We start from the raw sequence: 25,255 nt of genomic DNA on the forward strand, positions 1-25,255 counted from the left end.
ACTAGTTTGTCTTTGAGTTTTAGAACAAGGTCCACGGTCTCCACTTCAGTGTGTTTCTGAATACGTAGCTGAAGATCCTTGTGTATGCAGAAACACAGAATTAGATATGTCAGAAAAATAAGAAAACAAATTAATTGAGATAGCAAAATGTTGGGATTGATGGCCTTGATAGCAAAGGGTGAGGAGTACGAATCAATCTAAACAAATATTATGAATTCTTCTCAAAATTCACATGCTCACCTCTTCACAGAGAGCCTCTAGATGCAAGGCCTCTAATTTTTGCATCATTTCTTTCCTGCGGTTCCGGAACCATCCATCGAAGTTAGGCGACTTAAGAAACTGCCTACACAAGAGAAGGGCATTACTCCAGAGTGTAACAGGGGGAGGCCATAGGTTCTAGTGATTTTAGAATGGCTAAGGGCCATTGTTAGGCACGACACAAAGCAAAGTTGCAATATGTATGACTGATAGATAGATAGATAGATAGATACTTTATTGATCCCCAAGGGGAAATTCAAGAGATGGCTTGTAGCACCGTTACATTGCGTTTGTAGCAAGGACAGTGATGATTTTACAAAGCTAGGCTCAACAGAATCCTGGGCTATACTAGCTTGGCAACAAAAGAGATGGAACTAATGACTGGGCTTTGGCCACAGCAACCATCCAGTTACTGCCGTTAAAGGGACATTCCGCCATTTTTGGAAATAAGCTAATTTTCCATCTCCCCTCGAGCAAAACAATTGATGTTTACCTTTTTTCCCGTTCATCCAGCCATTCTGTGAGTCTGGCGATACAACTTTTAGCTTCAGCCTAGCATAGATCATTGAAACGGATTAGACATAGACAGCATTTCGCCTGCTTGCATCAAGGCAACTTGAAAAACTACTGGCACTACTACTGCTTGTTGTCTATGGGGACTATTTTCAGATGCTGCTTGATATCACTGTGCCCATGGTACGTTTGCAAGTTGCCTTGATTATTACGCCAGATGAGAGTGTAGTTCCATGTCAATCAGCCTAGAAAAACGGCAGGTTTCATTTTCAGTTTCACTTTTAAACATGATGCTAGCAGGCGAGATGCTACTGGTCTAATCCGTTTCAATGATCTATGCTAGGCTGAAGCTAAAAGCTGTATCGCCAGACTCACAGAATGGCTGGATGAACGGGAAAAAGGTAAATATCAATTGTTTTGCTCGAGGGGAGGGGGAAAATTAGTTTACTTCCAAAAATGGCAGAATATCCCTTTAAGGTACTAAACATTCATTAGTTTGTCCTATAAATTGAAAAATTAGGTGATGTGAAAAGAAGTAGTTCTACAAACAACACCTACATCTGCAGGTGTTTTCACAATCTTCTCAAGTTACAATGCTTTTGGAATATGCTCTGTAAATTGTAGGACATTTTTAAGAAGGATGTTGTAAACTATTTATAATGCTTTGAGAAAACTCCGCTATGAGCCACTTAAAGGTAGAATGGTACCTGTAGAGGCCAATCCAGTCCCCCTTGAGCCGAGATGTCAACTGTGGACCAGCCTTCTCCAGCGTTTTCATGAACTCCTCTTGAATGAAGGGACGTAACTGAGGTGGGCTCTGTTGAAAAAGATGTAAAGAGGCATGGGAAACGAGGAATAAAAGACTACAAAACCACATGAAGATGCAAAAATAGCTGATGATATTCCAACGTTGATATGATCAGTAAATCAACACCTTTATTTAGACAGGACAGTGAAGACCAACACTGGGAGAGATGGGGTAGGAAATGAAAACAGATTGGACTCAAACATGGGTCCCTGTGGGACCCAAACATGGTGTGAACACAGTAGCCACTTATGCCACAGTGCTCCTCAACTAAGCAGTACACAGTCAAATTGTCTTTTGGAATATGGGCCCTAAACATTTAATGCGTCTGAACGTCTAAGCCCCCACTAATATTTTGTCTCTTGTCTTTTCTTAACAGCTTTAGACATATTACCTTCCATGGAGAGATACTCTTCTGAAGGGGCATCAAACTGGCAACATATCGCTCCTGAGAAGAGAGGACACCACTGTTAACAGATGATTATTTTCACTGTCAATTCATCTGTGGATTCTAATTTAAAGGGACACTTCATCACTTAGCATTAAGCTTTGTATCTTTAGAAAATCATTTACGGATTTAAATGAAACCCATGGATAGGACTTCCTGCTTTCAATGATGTAAAATGATGATTTTTACATCATTGAAAGCAGGAAGTCCAACATTGAAATCCGTATTTCTCCCATCTCAAGGCAAACTGAGGGAATGATGCACGACCATTCAAAAACATGACTGGTTTTCTAAAGATACAAAGCTTAATGCGAATCGGTGACGAGTCCCTTTAATAATTGAGAACAAATTGATTAACTGAACGATTGTTGCGGCTGTAGTGTAGTGTATACAGTCTCATGCCATTGAAGTACATCTACTGTATCTATAAATTACTGGAACGTCTGTCTGTGTGTCTGTTATTCACATTTCTCTCCAACAGTTCCTCCGATTGATTTCAAACGTGACAGGTGTCTTGCTATGGGCACAAGTAAGTGCAGTGCCAAGTTTGACGTTGTTTGGGTGCATAATGCAACACATTGTTAAATATATCGGTAAAAGAAGCACATTGGCTTTCTCTGCTCTGCTGTAGCCAGGTCCCCTCTCACACAGCACAACACAGGGCCAGAGACAGGATTGCCATGTTTGAACGGGTACATCACTAGTCTTACCAAAGGTATGATGAAACTTTGGGTTAGCTCTAAGAAGTATCGTCTCAGAATTGCATTCTGGGCTGCGGACGGACGTTTCTGCTGAACACCCTGGGAGACGGCAGTAGAAACAAATAAACAAAGATTAAAGGATTGCAATACAAAAAACAAGGAAGCAATTGTTTAAGCCTGTTAAGTTGTCTGACAATCACCTTCTGTAGCTGTTTGATGATGTCCTCATCTTTGTTCAAGAATGGTTTGTATGCACTGTACACACCTACAAGACAAATGTTGCAGATGTTCAGACTGACAACTGGTAATATTTTTTTTTTTATCTGTAATGTTATTAAAGAACATGCAAATGTAGTCATGAGCTGGCACTGCACCTGGTTTAGAGTCCAGAGTTTTCAGGTTTTTTAGTTTCTTCACCTTCATCTGCTTTGCCATCTCACCTTCAAGAAATGAAAACACCTCATCTTAAAAGGAGACCAAGGCCAAAATCCACATTCGAAAATAATGTAGAACAGACCTTTCCGACTCTGAGCAGTTGGCCCGGCCCCCTTGTTACTGTTGCTAAGGTCCCACAAGCTTAATAGTTCATATCCACAATAATAACGGAACAGCATTGTTTTTACAGTGAACCTCTCTCTCATCCCTGAAAACATTGTGCTGTGTTTCTTGCCAAAATCTTGTCATAGCTCGTCTATGACGATTTCAGAGATAATATAGATGATTAAAATGAATTTAAATCGAGTCCTCACTCCAAGAATGACAGATAGCCTAGAGCATGGGAGTAAACACATAAGCAAACATGCAAACACACGCACACACACCTTTATCAACCTCTGGACGAGGTGTGAAATCCCTATCATATGTTCCCATCAATAAACATGGACCATATATTAAAGGTACACTATGCAAGATGTTTACCTTTTAGCATAACTCTGGGGTGAAAGCACCCTAGGGTCTATTTACAGTTCTAACTTTTGATTGAGAGTAGAATTACATTAATTAGTGGAGTTTTTCAGTGGACCATTTTTTGCATAAAAGGTCCCATGTGTAAGATCTTCTCCCATCTAATGTTTAGGGATTATATTGCAACCTAATAGAACTAGGGTAGCCATCGCACATCAAAAACATAACGCCCAATGTACACCAAAGATCCACAACGAGACAAAACAGTTGCAGGAGTTGCAGTGGTGTGAATTAAAATGGTGCATGGCTTTGCCAGGAATAAGTTAATGAGTCAATGAAGTTAATGAAGTTAATTACCTTAAGGCTCAATTGAGTCGTTTTTGGGTCGATTCTTAGCAAAAACACATTTTCTTCCAAAAATGGTAGGTATTACGAGGTATTGCGATAAGTTTTAAGGTATTACGATAAGTTGCTTGCTGAATATAAGCCAAAATATAAAATCCACAATGACATTATTCATCTTGCATGAAGTACAGTACAGGCCAAAAGTTTGGACACACCTTCTCATTCAATGAGTTTCCTTTATTTTCATGAATATTGACATTGTAGACTCACACTGAAGGCATCAAACTATGAATTAACACATGTGGAAAACAAAAAAGTGTAAAACAACTGAAAATATGCCTTATATTCTAGTTTCTTCAAAGTAGCCACCTTTGCTCTGATTACTGCTTTGCACACACTCTGCATTCTCTGGATGAGCTTCAAGAGGTAGTCACCTGAAATGGTTTTCACTTCACATGTGTGCCCTGTCAGGTTTAAGAAGTGTGATTTATTGCCTTATAAATGGGGTTGGGAATCAGTTGTGTTGTGCAAAAGTCAGGGGTGATACACTGCTAATAGTCCTACTGAATAGACTGTTAGAATTTGTATTATGGTAAGAAAAAAAGCAGCTAAGTAAAGAAAAATGAGTGGCCATCATTACTTTAAGAAATGAAGGCCAGTCAGTCCAAACAATTGGGAAAACTTTGAAAGTGTCTCCAAGTGCAGTCGCAAAAACCATCAAGCGCTACAAAGAAACTGGCCGTCCCAGGAAAGGAAGACCAAGAGTCACCTCTGCTGCGGAGGATAAGTTCATCCAAGTCACCAGCCTCAGAAATCGCGCGTTAACAGCAGCTCAGATTATAGACCAGGGGCCGTATTACAGAAAAATATCCTAAGTGCTTGTCCTAACTTAAGTTAAGTTTCAAAGATAGGGAAAATCCTGTCTTCCTATTACAGAAGCAGTTCCTAAACTGATGGCTGTGTCCTATCTCATCTCAGACCTCCTATCTTATCTTAACTTAAGAATTCCTAACTGTAACTGTCAATCAGATTTTTAAATCGGCAATCGTCCTGTCATGCCTGTTTCTATGCTTAGAACGTAAACAAGACTGCTTGTATCTATGATTAGAATGTCAGGTTGCAAAGACGGTGTTCTAAAGAATCTTTGACAGTTCGTTGTTCAAGAGAAATATCAGAGAGAAAATAGGCTAGGAAGGAGCAATAGGCTATAAAAGACAGAAGGAAAGAGAGTGATATTGATTAATTTGATGTGCTGGATAAAAATATGAAATACAAAAATATATTAATGAATAATAATAATATACAATAGTCTATTATTCTATTATTATAATTGATAGGCCTATTTATTTGCTGTAAATGTTATAAATGTTTGAAGAGACATAGCTTATACATTTTATTTTGCTTGTTTTCACTTAACTATCCTATTAAGTGAAATATGATTTATGGTGTCCCAAACAGTCATGTTCCTCATCTTATCATAGGCAACCCAACAGGCCTGTTGCAGTTTGGCAGTTATTTTGCAGTTAGGACAGGGCCTGTGCCATCCTAAGTTAGGATTCCTAAGTTAAGAAATTCTTGAGTTAGGATGGTTCTGTTATGGCCAAATTCCTATCTTAAGTTAAGATAAGATTTTGTCCTAAATGCAGTTAGGACAGTTGCTTCTGTAATACCAAAGATCCTAAATGCCATCCTAAACTGAGATAAGATAGGATTTTCAAGTTAGGACGTTTCTGTAATACGGCCCCTGGTCAATGCCACACAGTTCTAGCAGCAGACACATCTCTAGAACAACTGTTAAGACGAGACTGCCTGAATCAGGCCATCATGGTAGAATAGCTGCTAGGAAACCACTGCTAAGGACAGGCAACAAGCAGAAGAGACTTGTTTGGGCTAAAGAACGCAAGGAATGGACATTAGACCAGTGGAAATCTGTGCTTTGGTCTGATGAGTCAAAATCGGAGACCTTTGGTTCCAACCACCGTGTGGACTGAATGACAGAGTGAAGGCAAAAGGGCCAACAAGTGCTAAGCATCTCTGGGAACTCCTTCAAGACTGTTGGAAGACCATTTCAGGTGACTCTTGAAGCTCATCAAGAGAATGCCAAGAGTGTGCGAAGCAGTATTAAAAGCAAAAGGTGGCTACTTTGAAGAACCTAACATATAAGACATATTTTCAGTTGTTTCACACTTTTTTGTTAAGTATATAATTCCACATGTGTTAATTCATAATTCTAATGCCTTCGGTATGAATCTACAATTTTCATAGTCATATAGTATGAAAATAAAGAAGGGGTGTCCGAATGAGAAGGTGTGTCCAAACTTTTGGCCTGTACTGTATATGAGCTATAATTTCACAGACTAAATACGGATTTATGTTTACTTTTATATTACCTCATTACGAGAATTAATGCTTGATAAGGTTGTGTATTCATGATCTCTTGTGCCAGCGGACATTTATGAAGCAACTTCCGTAGCTGGTAAATCGTGAATCTGTTGCAATATACCATTTCACCGCTAGATGGGAGAATTTCTCCCAACTTCAACTGTAGCAACAGTGGACAAATGGTGATGAGCAAGTACCTGTCTGTTTCATGTCTCCAATACGGATGATGTGAGGCCAATGCTGGAGGGTTTTGGCGAAGAAAGGGTTCGTCACACCAAGAATGACAGATGGCCTAGAGTAAACACATAAGCAGACACATCTTTATTTACCTCTGGACGTGGAGTCAAATCCCCATCATATGTCCCTTTAAATAAACTTGGATCATACAGTATATTAATAATATTTCATGGCGTGCCACCCACTGTAAGAGTGCAACGACTCAGATCATCACCTTTATAAGTAAAAGGTAAAACTTCATCCTTTCACCATCCAAAACACACTTAAAGACAGGCATGAACACAAAATAAACAAAATAAACAGAGTCATGACCATGCTAAACCAGATTAGCGCAATCCCATCGATTATTCTTCAATAATTGTTTACCATTTGTACTACATCCAAGACCACACAACACTTTCAAACAAGAAACAGTCGGTGAGTGAACTACTTTTTTATCTTGACTTGCCAAATAACAAACAACAAAAAATGTAACATGATTGTATCCACAACATGTAAAGTTAACAACATACACTAGGGTTGAGCCGATGGACAATGACAATCGTCTATCGTGATGGTTGACTGACATGGGGAGCAACCAATGTGATGCCATGCCTCTACATGCCAGTCACACACTATAGTCCCTGCTGTAACATAGGCCCCAGATGGCAGATGAGTAAGAATTGGGATTCCTCCTCCTAGGCTATGTTTAGATGGAAACCATCTGATGTGAAAATACAAGTGGTGTTGCATTCTCACTTTTAATCCACATTTAGACGAGCATTTTTTTGGGCGAAATCTGTGTGCATACGGGGACTGAAACGTGTGTGAAATTCGTTAGTATGCACACCAGACAGCTAGAACGTAGTGTAAACGCGTACATGACGAGAGCCCTCATGAGCAGACTTCTGTGTTTTTACCCTTTAGATGGGAACGTGATGGTGGAGCATTTTAAGACTTCCACTCTAGAGGGTTTCACTTTTTGGGTTTTTAGGCCCCAGAAACGCTGTTGCCATCTAAATGAAAGGCACATCTGATATTTAGCTGTCCACTTTCATCAGGCCATACATAGCCTATATAATATTTGATAGGCTATATATGATGTTTCCATGTTTTACTGTACACATAGTCAAATGCCAATGAAGGGGACGTTGCCCAACCCTACCATACACAGCATGATATGTAATTTGTGTTTGTGAGATACATTCAATTCTTTTACAAAAGATAGCGAAGGTAAGAAACCCTGAGATAAAATGAGATGGTAAACATGAGATCTCCTGACCCATAAAGATTTCCAAGTAGTAGCTGGACTAGTGAGGTTTCACAAGGGCATTGTTCTCAAAAAGTTACACCATACACACAGAAGGAAATGGCCAGTGATCAATGGCTGCGTTTACATAAACTTCAGTATCCCGGTTATGAGGCTTGTCATATCTTGTCCCGTACTTCAAGATATGATGTTTGAATAAATACAAAGAAACCTGGCTATTAGTATCCCTGTATACACGATGAATAGCAGTATCCCGCTAATCAACAATACACTCCAATGTACTGTATGCAGTCAGCCAATGTCTAGAATAAGGTGTATACATGGAACAGTATCCTGGTTGGCTGCCCCAGCTAGCATAACTGGATTTCTCAAAACCAGGATAAGGGCTATCCGAGATTCTGAAATCAGGATATGATTATTACAAGCGCAAAAACAAAAAACACAATACTTCAAAATCCTGATCATAACCAGGCTACTGAGGTTCAGTGAATAAACAGTCAATGCCTTTCTTATTTTCCTCACAAAGTCCTGTCAATTTCAGTCTTACAGTTAGTCAAACTAAAGTTGTAAATAGGAATTGAACTGGGTCTTTCAAAAGAGTCTTTTGGTAGAACTGAGGTAAGAAGTGTACTCACGGAGCCTGTGTTCTGGTGGTGTATTCCTTGAACTCACTATCATGGATGGTGAAGTATGGCCTGAAGTCACTGCAGTAGCGTAGCGGCGAGATGCAACTGTTAGAAAAGCACACATTGATGGTGAGTGTAAAACATCCACTGTTGCTTATTTATTTTCCTAGATTATTTGCTACAATGCAGATGAGAAAAGATGTTACGGCACGAGTGGGAGTGGGGTTGGTAAGGATATACCCACAGCTGTGGTTCAGCAGTAGACGCAAGGAGTTCTACAGTTAACCACAGTTCACGATCAAGAGTGCCATATTGCTTGTATACAATTTTAAACACACATTATGAAACCACTGCTCTCTCACTTTGAATGAATGGAATGTTTACACTGGACAATTAAATCCAAAATGCGGAATGCTCAATAGTGGTAAAGAGCCCCAGTGGTTGAAGTTAAGAGATATCGCCACTAATGGAATACCTCTCATCTAATAATGATTAAATAGCTCGACTGAAAGTGGCTGATGTAATATTCCATTTTCCTGTGTGATAAGTCATAGAAATGGCATCAGATTGGTATAATGAATTAGATCATAATGATCTGAGATTTAACCAGGTCTGAGCACACTTTGGCAAAAAATGCAATTGAAAATCCAGCATCAAACAACCATCATTATATGATATTTTGATATGCAGTTGATAAAAAGTTCCTTTTAAATTGATGCCAGCAATACATAACACAAAAGGTTAGGGTGGGCAACAAAAGGCTGGAAAAGTTGTGTAATGCTAAAAGAAAACACCTGAAGGAACATTTCCCAACTTAGTGGATACATGGTTTGGTATAGAGAATTCCTACGAGGCAGTGTCTCTCAGAATTAAAGATGGGGGAGGCATTTACTATGACACTACGTGGGCAAATAGTTCAACAAATTAAGAATAATCTTCAACAATCTAAAATTGTAAAGAGTTTGAGAACTGTATAATCTCTTTCAAATCTGTATACAACCTGGTCTGATGAATGATACATATTCAAACAATGTGTGCAGTGAAGGTCAAAATGTTTGCTATGCATGGCTTCTTAGCGCTGAATGAACACTTCTAAGGCTTCATCCTCTCACCTGACTAGCGCCAGCACCGTGTCTGAGGAATCCGATGGCGATGGTGCCATGACAACGAGCGGCTCACCTAGCAAAACCAACTCCCACAACATTTGAATGTGAAAGAAGACTGGATAGAAACACCTAGGGAGAAAGGATGGAACACCAATATCAAAAATGGCGACAGCACAGCAACACCAGTCTGGATGTTAGAGTAGGGCCTAGACTAAAAGCACCATGAACATCCTTTAGTGCTGCAGCAACCTGCAGTGACAACAGGCAAACTGTACAAGTATTACTTTTTTGAACAGCAGCGTTTCTTAACTACTACAGAGACATTGCTGAGGTTCACTAAAGTTAGAGTTGGGTGTCTGTGTTAAGATGTTTCACAGGAGTGGTGTGACTACAGGCATTTACTGAAATCGATCCTTGTCTGTGTAGGGACAAAGCCAAGGGCTGATCTCCCTATCATATGCAGGAATGTGTGCATGATATTAAATTAAATAAATGATTTTGGCTAGGCATTCAATAAGCTGTATATTGACAAACTTAGCTCTTGATGTTGTCTGCCAAGTCACACTAGTCTGGTGTGGCCAGAATAGGGCCCCTTTCGGACATACATTGAAATATGGACAAGATCTAGATGTCACACAGGTGGGCTGTATGTATGAACACAACTGTCCACATTATTTGACTTAGACATCACCTGGGCCTACCTTCCCCCTCAAACTAAGTCTAGATGTCATGCGGGTGAACAAATGTGTCAACACAAAAGGGTAAGATTCGGGTAAATTCACACCTATGTCGTGCAAAGCTGATGTCCACTTTGCTTAACTGTACTTTATAAGATTATAACTTAGTCATAATGAAATCCATCCATTAATGCTCATTCATGATAGACTGGCACTAATTTGCAAAGATGGGAAGTTCCTATGTAGGCTACTGATACTGTTCTCCCTGTGTGGTATGCACATACTAGGATAAAGTTGGTTCTATATTTCACGTTGGAATCACGACAAATTTGAAAAATCCATTAAATGAAAGATGAATCCGTGTCTAAATGTTAGACTCTAAAATGTACTCACCTAAACAAGTCCACCTCATGTATAGTAGGAAGGACAATGGACACAAGGCTGTCACTCTGCAAACAAGTGCACCAAGAGAGGAGGTCACTAAATTATTTGAGAGACCACAATCAATATATTGATATCAGTCTGACAAACAGTTTAGATTTATCAGTAAATTACCGGTGTTGACTGCACCAGCTGTGAGGTTCCTGGTTTATCATAACATGTAGGTATACGCAGCTGAGGAAGAACCAATAAATAGTTCAATAAAGATTAATTAGGAAATGGCATACAACCACACATGTTTTTTTTAACAGAGAGAGAAGCTTTACCTTCATGACCACCCCCATGATGGGGAGACTCAGTATTTTTCCAGGAGATGGTGTGGGCCAGCGATCTATGTCATTACAAGCTGAAGAACATCAGATCATTAAAACAGTATACCGATAAGTTACACATTAGAGATTCTGCAAAATACTGCTGTTTCAAGCTTTTTTCAGAAGACATTAAAATGCGAAGAAATCACTGCAACATTTTAAAAAAGACAAAAAACACATTCCAAACAAGTGTGAGGAACACCATCCTTCTACCATGTTTAATTATGTTTTGGCCAATTTGGCTTACACCTACCAGCTTCAAGACAAGGTTCTTGCTTTTCAAAGTATTCTGGAGCCAGCAACTTCAGCAGTGAGTGAAAGAAGGTGACATATGGAAGCTTGCTGATGAGGACAAGAGACTATAAGGACAGACAAAATCAACAGACACAGACAGACAAAACAGGTTATTACAATTTATTCAAAAATATAACACCACATCCATACATGGTCTAAACTGAGCCCATATCAGACACCCTCCGTCTAATCTCAGTCAGCCAGGAATAATACTGAAATAAGTGCATAGCACACATGTCTGTACAAACCATTATAATAAATGACACAAGCTGACCCCCTCCTCTAATGTTATTTCAGGGGGGTGAGGAACAGCCTGAACGAATCAGACACCAGTGGAAAAGAAAGTGGATACACACAGGGGGGAGTAGCAATACTTTGTACCATACCGAACCATTTGGTATGGATGTTACATTTTGGTACTGAGAATGCGTCATGAGTTCCATGCTGAATGAAAAGAAACGTCGATGACAGGATGAAGCCAAATCACCCTTCTAGTCACAAATTATATTCTACCCAGCAGGGCACTTCTATGCTCTGTCTGCCTGTCCTGCTACTTGGGTTGTGTTCTGTGACTTTGTACTTGATAAAAGTGAGGCTGAGGCTTTTTATAGAGAGCAACACTGTTTACAACCTGCTGCTCTGAAATGATAACTTCATCTTACATGAATATGGATTCCGACGTGTGTGCACGAAACTCAGGCTTTCTAGCAGTAACTTCCATCATAAAGTGTGATAATGCCGCTCATAGAGCAGGACTGTACTACTCTCCAGATCTCTCACTCAGCAGATCAAAGCTCAGTGTCATATTTTCCTCATTTGTGACTCAGAGGCAGATTTCTCAGGTTTCTCTCTTGGCGTGACAAGATGAACTCAACTTGAATGTTAATATTTCAGTAATATGACGTTCAATTCATTAGATATAGGTATCTTTTTGAAGGTTGATTATGCCCTTTCGTGAAAACTAATAACTATAATTTTGTAAATTTGAACAATGTGACTGATTTCGCTGTGGAGGATCACATTTGATACTTTGTTAATATTCAGTCATCCTATCTGCTCAAGAAATATTGTTTATTCAACTGCTTGGTTGAATTTCCTGCAGTCTTAGAAAGTAAATTAATGTTCAGATATTTGCAAGTATTTTTTTGCATGCTTATTGTTATACTTCCATTTCAATTCATGTTCAGAGAATAACAACTTTATAACATAGAATGGAGATGGCAGATGGAAACAGTGATGCAAGGCTCAACAGAATCCTGGGATATGCTAGCTAGGCAATGAGAGATGGAACTGAAGACTAACTAAGTCTTGTTAACAATATCGCAAAAACCACCAGCACAATTTTCAGAAAATATGGTGGAAAAGTGCAGTACAGGCCAAAAAGATCAATTCATTTGTTTATGCAGATCTGACTCACATGGCGACTCAAAGTATTTTCCATTGAGTAGCCTATTTTATCATAATGGTTCCACAGCAGACTTAAGCTTAGAGCCTGATGAGGGGCAGAAATGTAACTCTAAAACCTTAATATCTTATTATTACATTATTGTCATGGTTTTGGGAATGTGGTCATGTTTTTGGGACATTTGGCAGTCTCTGGTGGCCATTTGTCACAATACATGCTATGCTATGTTGTATATCTTTTTTAGCCTCAATTTCATGTTATTCAATTCACCCGTGTCTTGTTGTCTCGGTCATGAGGCCTACTCATCTGTTATTCAAACCAGAGCCCATTTAGGGAGAGCCGGTTCACTCCCTATTAACTCCATTGTACCTGCAGATCCCATTGCAGTTCCGCTAGGGGCGATCACGAGCAAGTGCAAAACAATGGGGGTCTATGGGGCTAGACAGCTAAATTGGTCTGTTTCACCTGTTTGTCATTGAAAAATCGAAGATTGGATTTTAGTTTCTGCAAGCTCAATATGGATTATAGGTCGAAAGTTGAATGAACAATTATTTAGTTTTGGCCCTTTGGTTTCTCACAGGCTTGGTCGTTGTTGCCCATAACACACTAGTATCCTGCTAATGAATGATGTCATTGACACCTTTGAAAGGCTTTTAAGAACAATTAAGGGACTTAAAAAATCTAATACTCAACCGTGTGTATTTTCTTTGACCCCCCTTTTGCATGTAATATTCCGATTTCTACACAAAAAATGATATCCAGAGAAAAGTGGATTTTAGGAGAAACTCCATTCACCTCCATTCATTCTCCACTTGCTCGCGATCGCCCTCTAGTTGCAGTACCATGTGGAAGTATTTAGAGAGTGGCGGTTCCCCTATTAGATATACTATATTGTGTGGCACTGTAATATCCTCACTCTTGCACTTTCAGTTTCACTTTGGAGTGAGGATATTACTGTGCAGAGTCTAAGTGCTCCCAATATTATTCCGCCACACAATATAGTTGGCCCTTTTACCTGCTTAGAAATGCACCACGTTTTATTTTGTCTCACCATAGTTGGTCGTGTGACTACCAGTGTTGGGCAAGTTACTGAAAATTAGTATTCAGTTACAGTTACTAGTTACTTGTTTTGAAAGTAATTGAATTACTTGCCCAGTTACTGTATATCAAAAGTAATTAGTTACTAAGAAAAGTAACTTTTAAGTTACTTTTATGTCTGCGCTTTAGATGTAAATACGAACAGTACTGAACAGTCAAACACAATAAACATATTTGTTTAGACCTAGTGGGTCACTGACTCAACAGTTGACAGAGGATGTATGTCATCGATAACATACCTAACGGTATGGACACGGTTATAGTGACCTATCATTCACAGCAGTGGCAATCCTAGTCTGCTCAACCCACAGAAAATGGCTCATCTTGTTTCTATTTCATATTTTGAATTCATAATCATAAACTATACAGTACCCTCCAGAATTATTGGCACCCTTGGTAAAAGTTGACTAAAAATAGGTCTAAAAAATAATCTTTAGGTGATTTATTGTACTCCCACAATGAAAACAACGAGGAAAAATACACCCTGCAAGGGAAGCAAATTTATTCTGAGAAAAAGGAAAATCTCATAAAGAAATAAATGTTTTTAATAAAAACACGTCACTCACAATTATTGGCACCCCTACTTGTAATACCTTCTTAAACCTCCCTTTGTCAATAAAACAGCATATAATATTCTTCTCTGACACCCCATTAAGATTGAGAATACAAAGTAAGGGATTTAAGACCATTCATCTTTACAAAACCTCCTCAGATCGTCCAGATTGCTAGGTCCACACTTGTGCATTCTTCTCGTTGACTCATCCCACTGTTTTTCTGTGGAGTTTAGATCAGGGGACTGCTATGGCAATGTCTGAAGCTTGATTTTGTGTTCAGTAAACCATATTTGTTTTGATCTGTGCATTTGTTTTGGTTAATTGACCTGATGAATGATCCAATCATGACCAACTTTTAGGGCCTTGGCAGAGATTGTTTGATTTCCTTTGAAAATGTTCAGGTTTTTCTTGGTGTTCATGATGCCATGCACCTTAATTAGGTTCCCAAGGCCTTTGGGAATTAAAACAGCCCCACAATAGCACAGCCCCTCCACCATAATTCTGATTAGGCATGGGGTTCTTTTTAGTATAGTCATTCTTCTATGTACGCCAAAGACACCTTAAGTGTTTTTAGCAAAAGAGCATAATTTTATTTTCATCTGACAATAGACCACACTCCCAGACATGTCATGGTACCATTCAGTAACTCCTGCCATCTACATTGTTCATTAAATGACTCTACTAGCTTTAACCTGACATGCTGTCTAAATAATCTATTAGCAGTGAGGTCACTTTTGAAGATTTTTGGGGGGGACTTGGTGATCCCAAGATGATAGCTTTGTCTGTAACTCTCAACAGTGGTTCTTATGGATTTTTTTGCCTATCATACCATCCTCTATACTGTGCGTGGGAGCAAAATAGCCATGGGTCTTTGTCCAAGCATGTTTGCCACATTTCCAGATGATTAGAACCTTTTAGTCATCATTTTAACTGAAAATATAGGCATTTTCAACAAAATACCTAGTTTCCATAGACATTCTCTTACTTACAAATGTCAACACAATTTCTTTTTATTTCAATTTAGTGTATTCTCTTGTCTCTCCAATGTTGAAAAATGACTAGAGGATTTAGCCTCTGAGTGACTTCATTTTCATACCATAGTGAAAAAGAACGTCATGAACTACTTCTGAAAGTTCACAGACACTCTGATTTACTTTAAAATGTTGCATTTACATAGGAAAATGCTCCTGTTAAATGTTGTACATAATATGTTTCAGGGGTGCCAATAATTGTGAGCAAGCTGTTTTTGTTAAAAATATTTATTTCTTTATGAGATTTTCCTTTTTCTCAGAATAAATTTGCTTGCCTTGCAGGGTATATTTTTCATCATTGTTTTCATTGTGGGAGTACAATAAATCACCTAAAGATTATTTTTTATACCTATTTTTAGTCAACTCTTTTACCAAGGGTGCCAATAATTCTGGAGGGTACTGTATATATTTTGTTAACAGTTAATAGTACTTTAGCATCTGCATAATTACTTATAGCTAAAAATAATCAGTAATTTGAATAGGCCACTTCATGTTGATTACACTTGTCTTTAATGACATTAGCCTACAGGAGTGGTGTGTAGGTCTCATTGAGTGACTGTCACTTTAAGAGGTACGTGAATGTAATTAGGTTTCATTCGGTTTTAACGGGGAAAGTCATGCATAGTTCACTGACATGTTTTCATTAAATAAAATTAATGTTAAAAAAACGAACAAGGTAAAGAGGATATTTCTGGCGTCATAGAAAAGATAAGTGTCTTGCTTCTATGATTTAGGTTGGTTGAACTCTTAGATGTGGGGTCTTTGCACCTGCACATAGGCTATTTTACAACTCACCACTACGTTTCTGCCTTTGATTTCGACGAGCGAAAATTAATGTCCATACTTCCAGGAGAGAAAGCTCATCTTATCCGCACTGTCGGCCATGATGTGGTTTAATGCTCATTGATTGATTCGATTGGTGTGTGTGCCACCCTGCGACGTCAGGTCAGAAGTGAGCCTCTTGTCTTCTTGTCTGCAAGTGTTCGGTTTTCACAAAAGAGAGTAACGCGAGTAACGAACTCATTTAAATTTCAGTAATTGTAATTGCGTTACCTGATTTTAAAAAATACTTAGTTACTTGCTCGTTACCGCTAAAAGTAGTGGAATTACAGTAATGCGTTACTTTGTAACGCGTTACTCCCAACACTGGTGACTACTCGTGTAACTGTATTTTAATGGGGAAAACATGGAGGTGTTTGGTCACTTCTAACTTCATCTCTGTTTGGATCCTAATGAATGCATTGGGCTAACTAAGTGCTATCAAAGTTGCGCCGCGTGCCAGAGCCAGTGAGTGCACGCATTGAAACGTGAGAGGTATGTATCAACTCGTCTTAATTAAGTGAATAACATAGTTTAATATGAAAAAATGGTGAAGTGTTCCTTTAAGGCTAGCTGCTGCAGCAGCATTTGAATCTTTACAACATTGACACACAAGCTCTGCAAAACTGGAAAGTTCAGTGGAAATATACTTGACAAGAACCACTTTTTTTCAGCAACAACTTACCTTCTGGAAGTAGCCCCTTTTGAGTGACTTGTCCCGCACCTGTCTGAAGTAGACATAACCATAGAAATGGCCCTGGTCTCTCTGGAAGAATAAATCAAGAAAACAAATGAACAATACAGACTAGAAAAATGTCTCAGGTAACGGAATAGATCATCTCAATTAGTATGCCCAGTCAGTCAAAGATCCTCATTGTAATGGGTTTGTATTGTTTTGTTTGAAATCAAGACACAATGAACACCACAGCCTGGACAGCCATATTTTCTTTGGCCTTCCAGCTACAAATCTATGTAACTAACCTTGAGGCAGACAGGGGCATCCCGATCACAACGGTCCAGAAAGCATCCGAGCGACAACTGCCTGCTTGATGCTTGCCGGAAACGGAAGCAGAACTGTGTGTCTCCGAGGCAACCTACCAGTACATAGGGAAAATAGGAAGGACATGTCATGTCATGATGGTTGCCTGCCCTTCCCAAATTCAAATTCAAATTCAAGCAACAAACACTATGCTGACCAAAAAAGATGATTGGTCCTACGGCAGAAACAACAGGTTTTTATAATAATGGTCTGTACAGACATGTGTGCTGGTTACACTAGAACAGTTGACCACTGTTTTATTTTAATGCTTCATGACAGAACTTTAGACTATTTGTAAATGGTATTATTACCTCCGCCAAGGAGGCTAATGTTTTCATCGGGGTTTGTTTGTTTGTTTGTCTGTTTGTTAGCAAGACAACTCAAAGTTATGGATGGATTTCAAATCAATCCCAATGAACACCTTTGGGATGAATTAGAGCGGAGACTGATTCTATGTGTATGCGGTGTCTGTATGCTGTTTAACAACCAATAAAGCCATGTGCTCAATGTTCCAACCACTGCTTACTGCAAGTTGTGATAGCCTACGAAATGCATGCCTACCCACCAGCAAAGACCAGTCACTCAACATCATCAAGGTCACTAAAAGCAGGCTTGTGCCTTGAGACTTCATATTAGCAATAACAAGTCTTTCTATTAGCTCAGGAATATATGCTATTCATTGGTAGAGGTTGATCTCGGAAGAAAACTTCTAGTTGTATCTTCACAGGCTAATATTCTCATGCAAGTAGTTGTCTTTTGAGGTGGCCTGTTTAGCCCGACCCTAGCGGGATGGTCTAGCGTCACACCGTCAAGGCAATCCTGCGTCCGGCACCCAGTCAGTCGGTCCAATCAGAACGCTCTATCTGTGTATCGAGTCATTGAGCCCGCCTTAGCACGGTGACGACAGAGCTGCGCGATAGCAGAACAACCAAAGAGAAAAACGTAACGAAGCGCTGATTGGTTACAAGTGCTGGTCTGTTAACCCTATGAGCCCGACGGACGCAAAGTGCGTCAAAAAAAGCACACATTCTTCTTTGTTACATTTATTTTGTGATTATTAGTCACAGCGAGATGATACTTATATTGCACGAAAGAGCAGAACCGGGGCTTTCCAACGAGACTAGATACTTGTCTGTACAATCAAGTATGAAAATAAAATAAAATCATGAAGTTAAATCAAAGTATATCATATTTACAGTCTATATGTGACCATTCATAGCGAAATCAGTCGTTTTGCGCACGTTATTTTGAGAAAATCATGTTTCACGTTTTCGCCTAATTCGACTGTATACAGTCTACAGTTTCATATCGTGAACGCATTTCACGGAAAAACATACGTTTTGACTGTTAAACCCGGCGAAGATTCAACACATTTGCTGTCATTCCCGTTGTGCACGCGCCGCTTAAAAAGGTGATTTCTCCTCTTCTGGCATATCGTGACAGGAGAACCATGTCAACTTTGGATGCTGTTATCTTAGCGATAGTTTGTGTAATACCCTCGATATACATATTGTTGGAAAGCTTAGTTTATGGCCGTTCACGTGAGCACAATAACTTAATTTAATTAATTTTACCGAAACGACTGGTTCCGCTTTACAGGGTCACATATTGCTCTGCGTTCACCTGCGCATCCAGAACTCTGACTTAAATTACTCGCGGACCCCGCATGGCACAGACATGACACGCATATCAAATGAAAGAGGAGAAGCAGAGCTTTCCATTGATACCAAATACATCAATCATTTCATATTACAAAATCAGACGAAGTGACAAACAAATAATAATGTCATATAGCTTCGGCTACCATTACTCTCGTTTGATTTACTCGTGAAACCGCCATCAGAAAGATATGGCACGCATGTCAAATGAAAGAGGAGAGCTAGAGCTATCCACAGATACCAAACACATTCTAGGCCATACAACAGACGAAGTGACAGCAAAATAATAACTTCATTTAGCTCCATTTACCCCATGTTTTTGTGTGACATAATAGCCTATGTTCATAATCCAACGTTATCATGTGTTTCTCTATGGCAAATCACGTTCATAATACGGTTTTGAGATCCTAGCAAACTCCTGTATGGTATCCAATTCAAGACTCATACTGCATCCAAATTTGTTTGACAAATAAACACTTTTTTACATTTACTTTGTTCATTGCAATGCATTGCAGTAAAAAATATTATAGATAATCATCATCTGCGCACGTCATGTGTGCTACCACGCAAACAAGTCAGGTCAGATCAGCTAGTGTCACAAATATGGAGTTCAAAAAGTGTCAAAAAGTCATTTCTCAGCACTAAATAAAAATTGCCATTTATTTCTGGAAGGCACACACCACATATTTCAGTAAATTGCTCAGCCCCAAAGTATACCTCCACCATGGTTCTTATATTGCCATTTTCAGGATAGCCAGGCCTACACAACCATGCAAGTCATGTCGAGCTGTCAGCTTGCTGTGGTGAGATACACGTCAAAATGTACAAATTTGTATAGTACCCTTTTCAAATTTTTATTATTTAAACATCTAAATCAAATCAATGCAAGTATTTATACATGATATTGTGGCAGATCTGGGTAGCCTAGACTGTGCTGAAAAAAAAAACAATATGTAGCATGTGTGAATGGCACTTACAATGACCAGAAAAAATGCTTCTAACTAGAGGTAGTGAAAATGCCCTTAAAACAGCTTAGGGCTCATAGGGTTAAGTGCAGAGGCAGTTTGAAAGACAACGATTCATCCCACAGGCTTCAGCTCTGTGAATGGTCCGACTCCAGACAATACATTTAATGTATCTTGGCTTGCCAGGCTACCGACCCACAACACCTTCACAGAAAATTGACACGCTGCTATTTAGACCTATGAGGCAGGTGGACGCAGAGCTCCACACCCATTCGTTGAAGTGGAATTAACTCTTCACTCAACACATCACAGACCATATAGGCTACAGTGGAGAGAACATGCATTTGACACCATGCTAAAGTTGCCTAAAAAGAGGAAAATAAAATCATCATTTGACAATTGATCTTAATGCCTTAATTCAAAAGAGGAGTAAAAATCAAACCGTAATTTATGTTATGCGTGATACCACCGTCCTCGACAAAATAGCAGACATAAATTTGCTTTTAAATGTCCAAATGTCTGTCTTCTTCGTCGATTTTCGCAAATGGTTGGCACTTGACTCTATACTGCCGCCGCGATTTGCGGTGGTATTGCTCCGTTTCGCCCGGAGCACTCCGGATTGCCAGAGCCCCAAGCCGCCTTCACATTGGCACTCCGTAATTCGCAGTGCTCCCCCGTCGGACGTCGGACTTGACCGTTGGAAGTGTCGGAGGCTTTTCGAGTTTGGGAGTAAAATGTACAATAGTGCTATTTTATTTCTAAATTAATTGTCTAACTGCCCCAATAGTGTTAAGAGACCATGTAAGACAGTGACATGACAAAAAACTTAGTTTGGAAATAATTATTTATTTTACATCAACCGTTCATTTTATTTTTCACAAGATGGGCTTGTGCACCACTATGGATCATACACGTTCCTTTTCGATGACTTTTGTTTTAAACTTTATCGTTTAAAAGCATGTAATATGACATTATAAAAGATAGATATTCAATTTGTTTATCAGTACCATAGCAACGCTAACTTCCTTCGGATAGGAACCGTCCGTTGCTGTCGTACGAGTTAAATTTTTTAACGCATGCGGATGACCAACGGACCCGATTTTTTTGCACCGCACTGTTCGGACCCATTCGCATACGGTCTGCGAATCTCCATAGGAAATGAATGACTTCCGGCCGTTTCGCAGCCGTATCTACTGTGCCAATGTGAAGGCGGCTTTAGGGAGAGCCGGTCCACTTCCTATTAACTCCATTGTACCGGATTGTTCCTGCAATCTGTTGAAATTCCGCTAGGGGTGCTGCCGAGCAAGTGATAAATGAATTGTGGTCTATGGAGCTAGGCGGCTAAAACTCGTTTTTTTCACAGTTGACAACTTCATTTCTTAATGTACATTGTCGTAGTAGCTACCTGAGTATAGGTTTTCCACTGGAAATGAAATAAAAAGTCACTCATGTCCTTTCTGCTTTTCATAGGATGGGCCGCTTTCCGTGTAACATGCTAGCATTTAGCTCATGGATGCTGATTGGTCAGCGAGAAATCGCGACCGATTACGACGACGTCGTGAAGCTGAACCTTCTTTTAGGTCTATGGCCGTAAAGTGGTTCGCTTTTGTGTCACGTGACATGAAAACTTTGAAAGGGTTTTTAGGAATAACAACACATATAGAAAACTGCATTGGTCAGCTAATTGTCAAGTCAAGTTATCCTGCATCGCATGCATTAATGCAATTTCAGGAGAAAAAATTATATAAAGACAAATGTGGTACTGGGGGGTTCAGCTCTATTGCCACCCATTCATTCATCACTTGCTCGCGATCGCCCTCTAGTTGCAGTACCATGCGGAAGTATTTCGCTAGTGGTCCTTCTCCCCTTATTAGACATTCTCTGGGATTGCTAAGCTCTCTGGCTACGGACCGCCTGACGGACGAAACCCCCTCCGGGACCGGACGAAAGCGTCCGTATCCGGCTCAACCGTAGGGTGTGAATCGGCCTTAAATCTGCCAAATTCCACAAACGGGCTCAATCGTCGAGATTTCAGTGTCAAACACTCGTTTTCATGCTAGGCAATACAGAAAACGGACTTAAAGTGTAAAATACCGAAATATTCCTTTAAAGGCCAGCTATTTCATAGATCCAGGATATTATGCATCCTGATAAATTTCCCTTGGCTGTTGGAATTTAAATAGACCCACTTCATCACATACCCTTCTCCATAGCTAGAGATTGGCATGGTGCTTTTTCCAGTAAGCCTATTAGCCTGTTTGATGCTCACTGAGCTCAATGCAAATCAATTGGGCCCATGGTACATTTGGAACTTTCCTTGATTATTACGCCAGATGAGACTGTAGTTCTATCAAATCAGCCAAGAAAAACGGCAGGTTTCATTTTCAGTTGGTCTTATTGCACATTCTAACATAAGAGGCACGTTTCAAATGGGAAAATTACCGGAAATCTTAAGTCACTTTTAGGCATGATGCTAGCAGGCGAGATGCTAATGGTCTAATCCGATTCAAAGATCTATGCTAGGCTGAAGCTAAACGTTGTATCGCCAGACTCGCAGAGTGGCTGGAAGAACAGGAAAAAAGTAAATATCAATTGTTTTGCTCGAGGGGAGGTGAAAAATGCTTACAGTATTTCCAAAAATGGCGGAATATCCCTTTAAGTATAGCTACATCAAGTTGGATAGTTATAGGATGCTCCAGAACTCACGTGACCAACACCACTTTTATGATAAGACACTATGGCATATGAGTGTGATTCTATATATATTATATCTGTAAATATTCCAATTTCATCCCTGTTCAACAGGTTAAATAGGTAAAGAGATCCAGAGGCCCGGATTCAATCTCGAGCGTGACTCTTATGCCATTTATTGTACAAGAAAGCTTGGGACCTAGAGTAGATTCCGCTATAATCAAATGAACTGGCTACACCAGATGTGACAGCTGTGTGTACATTAAAAAAAATTGTCCTCTAAAAGTATTGTCATGTTTCACAAACAGAAAGCTTCAATTACACACCCAGTGTAGCGAGGAATACTCTTGGTGGCAATACAGAATATTATATAAGTATGGGCCCAGATGTCTATGTGTGCTCAAACTTAAGAGATTAGTGGCACGACCAACAGGGTGTGATTTATAGATTTGTTTATTGTCCTTAATCATTTGTATAAGAGTGCAAAGAGTGTCTCTATAAAAAGCAGCCCTTACACAACCATTAACTGCTAATCCTCCTCAGCACTCTGGTCTTCCTGCAAACACCCCATATCAAGCTCCTTTCATGACTGCAGCCTTTTGGCTGTGGGAACCAGGTCACTAGAAGCTCAGGATGGATTCTACTGACAAAAGGTTTAGGGAGTTAGTAATGCTCTGGAGGTGACCACTGACAGGTAACAGAGATTTGATTCTATCTGCTGCAATAGGTATCTGTGGATGCTATGTGTTGAAGACCTCCCAGTTTTGATAATTCATTAAGACTGGACCATTTTAAGGAGCATTTGTTGGGACTGCTGAGCTACAACTGATGTATGTATTGACGAGGCTGTGCCTATGGTGAACACTTACATGCTTCCCTCCTGCTTTCCAATGAGTATCACTGACAATGTCTCCATGCACACCATATTCCAATTAAGGACCATAATCTGGTTATGGCAATATTCAGAATAACATGTTTCCATGTGAAACAGAAATGGAATACTCCCATTTCACCCATCGAGACGAGTAGCATGTAATATCAACTAGAGGACGGCCAAGCTCACTGGTCACTTACACGTCAGGGACTCACTAGCACCTCTTCAGGTTCAAAGAGGAGGTACAAGAGAGGCCCAACAGACACTACCTTACCTCTAAAGAGACCCTTTGCAACTTTTTCATAGTCATAAAATCGCTTAGAAATCGTTGTTTTGCTTGACTGACCAGTTTTATCGAAAACAGTCACATTTCCTCCCGCCCCTAGTGTCCCTATCCGCTATTACAACCTTGCAACTTTCTGATGAACGATCGTCTGCTGTTTACATCTGGAAGTCAGAGACGCGTAAGGAACAAGAAGAACCACGCTTGCAATTTATATATTATATATAGCCTATATATGTATAAATATACACGCTAAAGCTGTCGGGGAAGCTCTGCAGAGAAATATGCAAGCATAAAACGAGCGAAAACGAAAAACGAAACCGAAACCAGAGATGAAATCGCCAATCCTGCATTGTTCCTCTTTAATAAATGCCTCTGCAAGACGGCACAGATGTGTTTTTGACATGATGTAAAGCTATTTCATTTTTTTTATTAAAATTTGGAAAAATTTAACAAATGTAAATGTATGCAACACATCACTTTTCAGGACATTTTGGGTGAAAGTCAATAGCTGCCCATTGCATAGTGATTTCCACATCACAGCGAAATCATGAGGCAAAAACTAAATTATGTAGCTCTGAATAAGACAAGTGTCTGAGAGATATAATTACCTGAATTGGAGTCTGGGAAGGACAAGTAGCAAATACTGGTTTTCTGTGGGGAGGAATTATATCCTTTCAATACTTTCAAACATGGTAGGTATACAAAATCACATTTCTAAATAGTGTCAAGCTTACCTCTTTTTCAGTTAGTTTTGAGTGATGTGGATAAATGACCTGTAAGAAACAAGCAAAGATATTATGGTATACAGTATATGATACAATAAATCCTTCATTTTACCAATAATACCCAAAAGACCTATATTGTTGATAGACATTAGTAATAACTCATTGGCTGCCAGCCATTTTCAGTGCAGAGCGCTCCATACTGCCAGACATTTTACAACATTTCGACTGTTTTTCCAAGATCCACCGAACGGTGAGCTTTATGACTATGTAAACACGAATACCAAATGCAAGAGTAGAATCTCTTCTTTCACCAGAAAAAAAACAGTTTGTTTCTATCGTTTTCCGTTTATTAGTAATCATTAGTAGAACATGGGTTAGTTTTGCTAAAAACACCTGTTTTTGACCAAAAAAATGGAGAAAATGATCTTTTTGTGAAAGTCAACTTTTAAACATTAGCGTTTCAGTAGTATGTCAACCACGATTGCGCTGTTATCTCGTCAGTGTCGTCAAGGTTGCTAGGGACTCTGATGGTTGCTATAGACTCTGAACAGGATGGTAGACTTAGCAAGTTAGCACTAGCAAAGTTATATATAGCAATATCCAATGTAAATGGATCATACCGTTCACGTGTTTTCCATCCTTGATGTAAGAGGTAAGCATATTTATTCGCTGGACCGCGTGCAAACTAGATCCACTGTGGTCAATCTTCAGTGTGTTTGCTTGCTATTATGTCTCTGCATGTGGCTCTGCAGGCAGATACTAATCATCCAAATGGCACTGCTGCCATCTAGTACAGTCTGTTTACAAGCCTACA

The 25,255-nt window shown here is 39.5% G+C and overlaps 1 protein-coding gene across 1 annotated transcript in view; it reads right to left on the reverse strand.

The window, feature by feature from the left end:
• The window catches only part of dennd6aa (DENN/MADD domain containing 6Aa), a 29,898-nt gene that overhangs the window by 2,762 nt on the left and 1,881 nt on the right, over positions 1-25,255 (reverse strand). The window contains exons 2-19 of the mRNA XM_062544682.1: positions 24,451-24,489; positions 24,325-24,367; positions 17,185-17,297; positions 16,889-16,969; positions 11,256-11,361; positions 10,958-11,037; positions 10,806-10,865; positions 10,644-10,699; positions 9,580-9,702; positions 8,477-8,572; positions 6,553-6,647; positions 3,100-3,165; positions 2,926-2,990; positions 2,735-2,824; positions 1,971-2,024; positions 1,479-1,588; positions 241-343; positions 3-77 (exon numbers count right to left, since the gene is read on the reverse strand). Coding sequence (XP_062400666.1) covers positions 3-77; positions 241-343; positions 1,479-1,588; positions 1,971-2,024; positions 2,735-2,824; positions 2,926-2,990; positions 3,100-3,165; positions 6,553-6,647; positions 8,477-8,572; positions 9,580-9,702; positions 10,644-10,699; positions 10,806-10,865; positions 10,958-11,037; positions 11,256-11,361; positions 16,889-16,969; positions 17,185-17,297; positions 24,325-24,367; positions 24,451-24,489 — 1,455 coding nt within the window. The remainder of the gene's footprint in view (positions 1-2; positions 78-240; positions 344-1,478; positions 1,589-1,970; positions 2,025-2,734; positions 2,825-2,925; positions 2,991-3,099; positions 3,166-6,552; positions 6,648-8,476; positions 8,573-9,579; positions 9,703-10,643; positions 10,700-10,805; positions 10,866-10,957; positions 11,038-11,255; positions 11,362-16,888; positions 16,970-17,184; positions 17,298-24,324; positions 24,368-24,450; positions 24,490-25,255) is intronic.

The sequence above is a fragment of the Sardina pilchardus genome, chromosome 9 (assembly GCF_963854185.1).
Source record: "Sardina pilchardus chromosome 9, fSarPil1.1, whole genome shotgun sequence".
NCBI classification, from domain to species: Eukaryota; Metazoa; Chordata; class Actinopteri; order Clupeiformes; family Clupeidae; genus Sardina; species Sardina pilchardus.